At 29.8% G+C, this 5,696-nt stretch overlaps 1 protein-coding gene across 1 annotated transcript; it reads left to right on the forward strand.

Moving 5' to 3' along the window:
• Positions 1–1,677: 1,677 nt before the first annotated feature.
• On the forward strand, positions 1,678–4,985 carry LOC121123712 (piggyBac transposable element-derived protein 4-like). Its single transcript, XM_040718836.2, has 2 exons — positions 1,678–3,282; positions 3,371–4,985. Exons 1-2 carry the CDS (start codon positions 3,219–3,221, stop codon positions 4,285–4,287), a joined length of 981 nt encoding a protein of 326 aa, XP_040574770.1. The 5' UTR covers positions 1,678–3,218; the 3' UTR covers positions 4,288–4,985.
• Positions 4,986–5,696: the final 711 nt, after the last annotated feature.

The following is a 5,696-nucleotide window of genomic DNA, read 5'->3' on the forward strand; positions in this document are numbered from 1 at the left end:
TCGACAAAGTGAATTTATAAGGGTTGCGTAATTAGTTTTTAGCAACAAAAACATTTTTGGAAAGCCATAACTTTGGTGTGAACAATTGTAAATTTAATTAAAAATATATCAAAATGTAGTTACGACCATTCATATTTCAAAATTATGGCCCATGACGTCCAGCAGTGATGAAAGGCCCAAAATTGGAATAGACTTTGCACAGCAATAATATTTTAAAGGTTTGATATCACTACGTATATCTTATGCTTATGATTCTGAGATCCATGGTGTATCAACCTTGGGAGGTTGAATATAACATATCAAAAAATATCTCAAAATATAATTCTATCGGCAAATTTTAACCAAATAAAGAACAACTACGCCATTTAAAACAGCTCAAATTTGGTTATAAGTATCAGTTTGAAAAAAATATTCCTTCATAGAAAAATAAATCATTTTTTTAATAACGATCCAAAACTGAAAGAAGTCTGAATCATTTACCAAAACACTCGTACCTAAGTTTTATAAATCTTAATTTTAATTTAAGGACTTTTTTGAGGGTACAATAATTGTCCAAATATTACTATAATTCCAGATATTTCAGAATTCAGATGACTGATATAAAAAGTAAGATCAGTTTTGGATTATACTCTCACAAATAAGTTCAATTCTAGTCTTCAATTTATTTGTACAAATTCCCCCGCCCCTAATTGTTCCCCTATGTAATCTTACGAAACGTCATGATTGCTAAGCTGACCATGTTAATCTTTGGTTACTTTTCTTTATACGTGCCAAGAATGCCTACAATATACAACCCCACGAATATTGTCAAAATTGTAGAAAGCGTAATAACCACACCTTAAGATAATTTTAAACAAAATATAGTACACGACATATCTGCTGACAGAGATCACAATGGATAATTATTTCATCCACACTAATGCGACTTAATTTTTATTCCATACATTTTTAGATAAACCTACTTGGGCATTAATGATTCAAAAGAGTTAACACATATGTACACCCATATATGAAAATTAAAAAAAAAAATGTAATTATGCCCATATTTTAAACCAACTTTTGCACAAGGGAGTGGATTAAATTACTATGGAAAGGGATTAAAATAAACTTATTTATAATAAATATATTGGTTTAAAAAAATTAATTTATTAAAACCAAATTTTGTTTTTTTTATAGGGAAAAAGACTGAATTAAATAAATTTGGTTGTTTTTTCGCTTTTTTCTTTGTTGTTTATCTTGGTTCCTCGCGTGTATTTTGTTGATGTCTTTCCTGAATATATAATTCCTAGTTTAATATAATATTTTCATCACTTTTAATTCATAGAACGTCAGTTACAATTATTTAAAAAAATCTATATAATTTTTCCTACTTCAAAAACTTAATTAAAATTCTAGTTAAATATATACATATAAAACCACAATTTATTGAAGAAAAACTGGTCAACCTTTTTTTTTTTTTACAAATAACTATTTGCAATTTTATAGTGTGGCTTACCTTATTTAAATTTTTCCAAAAAACTTTCCATTTTGGAATTGTATCTTGGACTATGCTAATGTAAAATTTACTGCAGTTTGGATTGTGCATTACTATCTTGCAAATTTTTCTTTACGGAGTGACTTTTGAATTGGTATGCAGTTATATGAAATAATTTCAAAAAAATCAATAATTTAAATGATTTTGAAGTTGCAGAAAAAATAAAGAAATTGTGTGCATAATTACAAAAATTATATAAATTAAAAAAAAACTACGTCTATCTCTCAAAACCAAATTTATTTAATTTCTCAAGGATTAGTAAACAAAAATTATTGATTTTTTTTTTATGATAACTTGCATTGTACTTTATAATTATGTAGCTTTTCTGATATTAGTGAAAAAATAAATGTTGCAACTGTTTTGTAATTGTCCAAAGTATATGCAAAAAAATAAGAGTTTATATCTATCCTTTACAAGATATGTGACTACATTAAGTGTACTAAAAATAAATCTATTATTCTTACAGGAATTTTATGACATTAATTCTTATCTCATTGCCAAAAAAAAATCACATCCACATTTTCGGCAATTGGCATTTTAGAGTGTGGTACATCTATGATATCAAAATTACCAGACTGGAATCGACAAATTAAAATTGCACATGATTGACTATTTCAGGATTAGGCCCATTAAGACTGTTTACATTTTCAGAGTCATGGCTTGCAACAGTAAAATATGCTGCTGTCCATCTTTTACGCCCGCTCAAACAATACTAAGTCTAATAATTCAAAATAGGTACGATATTTTTTTTAAATTCAAAGTCTTATTTTTCGAACGCCATCTAAGTGTGATTGCACTTATTCCATAAAAATGCTAAAGCCCTCTATTTGAAAAATAAGATTTGTATCCTATACTTTATAACGTTTGCTTTTAGGAAATCAGTATTAAAACTGGGCGTATACTAAGTTATATTTTTATCTTATCACTTCCACGTTTGGCAATCTTTGGTTTCGATTCTTTCTGCTTGATGTGTGTATGTTTCATGCTTTTGTATTCTTTGTGTTATTTGCCCCATACTTTGGAGAAGAAATGACGTATGCCTCTCGTAATGTAGCTACCAGGTAATGTAGATGGTTTTGCTTCTTAGTCCCTATTTTTACTAGGTAATTTTCAAGTTCATTTACTGTTATATCATGATGACCTATGCAACAGTCAAGACGAAAGCATGTAACTTTATATGCTTCACACTAAAACGACGAGGGTATCATTTTTGATACCCATTCTGGATTCAATGAAATATTGTGAGAAACTTCTTGATTGTATTTGTTTATAAGTTCATGAATTCTCCTAATTCATTTTATTAATCACAAAAAACTAAATTAAAATTACTATTCGTTTCGTTGGTACAGTGAACACTACCTAGACAGACGTGGGTATCATATTTGATACCCAATCATTTCAAATAATATGTTTGTTCTACAATTGTGTATGAACAGGCTCAAGCCTGTTTGAACAGGCTGAAGCAAGTTCAAACATGAATAAACTTCTCTAGAAAGGAATCGTGTACATTTCTAGTATAAATATAAACGTAGATTTTTCTGAACTATCCATTCTGCTTCCACCTTTTATTGTGCAAGGATGTCCAAGAAAAAATTATCCATTGAAGAAATAAGACATTATCTTGAGTGCACATCGTACTCCGATTCAGAAAGTGAGGATTTCGAATTGAAAAAAGATAAAGAATATGTCCAACCACCTCAATCAAGTTCTTCTGATTCTGATGACTATTCTGTTGTTTTTGACAATCGGTAAGTAATTTTCTTGAATACCATTATTAGTTTTACTATATACTAGATATATTTATTAACAACTAATTGGTATATTTAACATTTCAAGAAATGCCAGGATGTAATCAAGTGACTCAATTCCCGTCTTCTAAGAAACATAAATCAACCGACTTATTAGAAGAGTCAATGTATGTTGGCAAGGATAACACAATCTGGCACAAACAAATAGGAAATGGAGAAATTTCAGCCCGTTTTAGCCCAGAAAACATTTTGAAGGAAGTCTCAGGTCCATCATCATTTGCAAAACTTAACATCATTACAGATAAAACATTATCAGCTTTTGAAGTCTTGATCGATAATTATATTATTGATCACATTGTAAAATGTACGATAGTTGAGGCTCGTTCAAAACTTAAGAATGATGTATGGACAACCAGCAAACGAAAAAAACTCCAACTGATTGCAATAATGTATGTGAGAGGAATCTTAGTCAAAGGGCAGCCGACAGAAGTCATTTGGTCAAGAAAATTGGGGATCAATCTTTTTAGGAATACTATCCCTTGCGACAGATATAAGGAATTATTGAGATATATCCGCTTTGATATTCGTTCCAAAAGATCACAAAGACTTCAAAACGACAAGTTTGCCTCGATTTCAATGGTATGGGATCGATTTGTCGAAAATTGTAAGTCATCATACAGGCCAGGTGAAAATATTACCATTGATGAGCAACTATTCCCAAAAAAAGCTAGATATCCATTTACCCAATATATGACTAAAAAGCCTCATAAATTTGGTATAAAATTTTGGTTAGCAGTTGATGCATCGTCCAAATACTTGGTAAATGGATTTCCTTACTTGGGAAAAGATTCTCAAAGACCAGGAAATAAATCTTTATCAGAATATGTCGTAATGAAGCTAAAGGAACCATATTTGTGTGAAGGGAGGAATATTGCTACAACAGATAATTTCTTTACATCATTGCCTCTTGCAAATGAACTTCAGAAAAATAGGACGACTATTTAAGGAACTATGAATCGTGCTCGCAAAGAAATACCTCCTGAACTAAAAGCTACCAAACAAGCACTGTTTTCAAGCTTAATCTTTGTAAATAGTGGCAAAACATTGACTTCTTATCAAGGGGGAAAAAAATGTTTTAATTTTGAGCTCTGCTCACAAAAGTGTTAAAGTTTTAGATGTACGAAAAAGGTTACGAGAATCAATCCAGTATTATAATGAAACTAAGTATGGAGTTGATATTCTAGATCAAATGGCAAGACTTTATTCCACCAAAATGTCCTCTCGCCGATGGCCTTTACAAGTTTTTATAATATTTTGGATTTTTCTGGTATAAATGCTGTTATCTTGTACAGAGAAGTGACTGGTAAGAAAATAACTCGTCGCCAGTTTTTGAATAATTTGATTACCAAACTTATTGGTGAAGATGATGAATCAAAGGATGATGTAGAAGAAAATAATCAATTATTTCAATCACAATCAAACTGTTCAACTAAAAATAGAAGCTGGTGTACAGTCAATTGTACAAGAAAATCACGGCGCTTAGCAAGCAAAACCTGTTGTAAATGTAAGAGATTTGTATGTAAGCCTTGTATTGGTACTGAAGAAACAATTGTAACTTGTAAAAAATGCTCATTTCTTTATATGTGTTATTGTAAAAGTTATGTTTATTTTTTAAATAAATAATAAATCTTCGGAGAAAATAAAAATTAACACATTACTTTTAATTTTATCAACCACTAACAGTTACAAATATTAAAAAATAAATGGGTATCATTTTTGATATCCACCGTCGTTTAAGGGGGTCGTTACTATCCGTCGTTCTAGTGTTAAACAGGACAAGGACCATTTTTGGCGTCCCTGAGTAAATGGAAAAATACAACAATCAATGTTTGTATGGAAGAATCCATAGAGTGCAAACCAACATATAAGCAGAAGTCCTGCACTTTCATATAAAAGATATCAAGTAATGAAAGGAACGATGAGGAAGTAAGTGTTCTAAAATTTATTAAATGTTCAAAAATGAAAAAAAAAAAAAAATGTTGAAAACAATTTCAATGCCTACCTAGTTATAAAATCTCCTGTAGTAGCACAAACACCTAATGTCTGTTCGTGCTTTTTATCTTAATACATATGTGTATATTCCTTACATTAGTATGTCTACGGTAAAGAGCAATACATTTTAACAAACTAAAAAATTATCTTTTTAGTAAATCATTGGTTTTATTTTTATTTTAAAGAGTGGGTTCTAACCTATAAAAATGGTAAAACTACTTACAAAATTTAAAAAAAGTGTTCATTGTAATTCATTCAAAACAATGGTCGGTTTTTCTAAGGATTTTTCTTGAAAGAAAATTCTTTTTTTCAGGGAATATCCGATAATTCAACGAATTATTGAGTATACTATAACTACCTTA

Source organism: Lepeophtheirus salmonis, chromosome 8 (assembly GCF_016086655.4).
Source record: "Lepeophtheirus salmonis chromosome 8, UVic_Lsal_1.4, whole genome shotgun sequence".
NCBI lineage: Eukaryota > Metazoa > Arthropoda > Copepoda > Siphonostomatoida > Caligidae > Lepeophtheirus > Lepeophtheirus salmonis.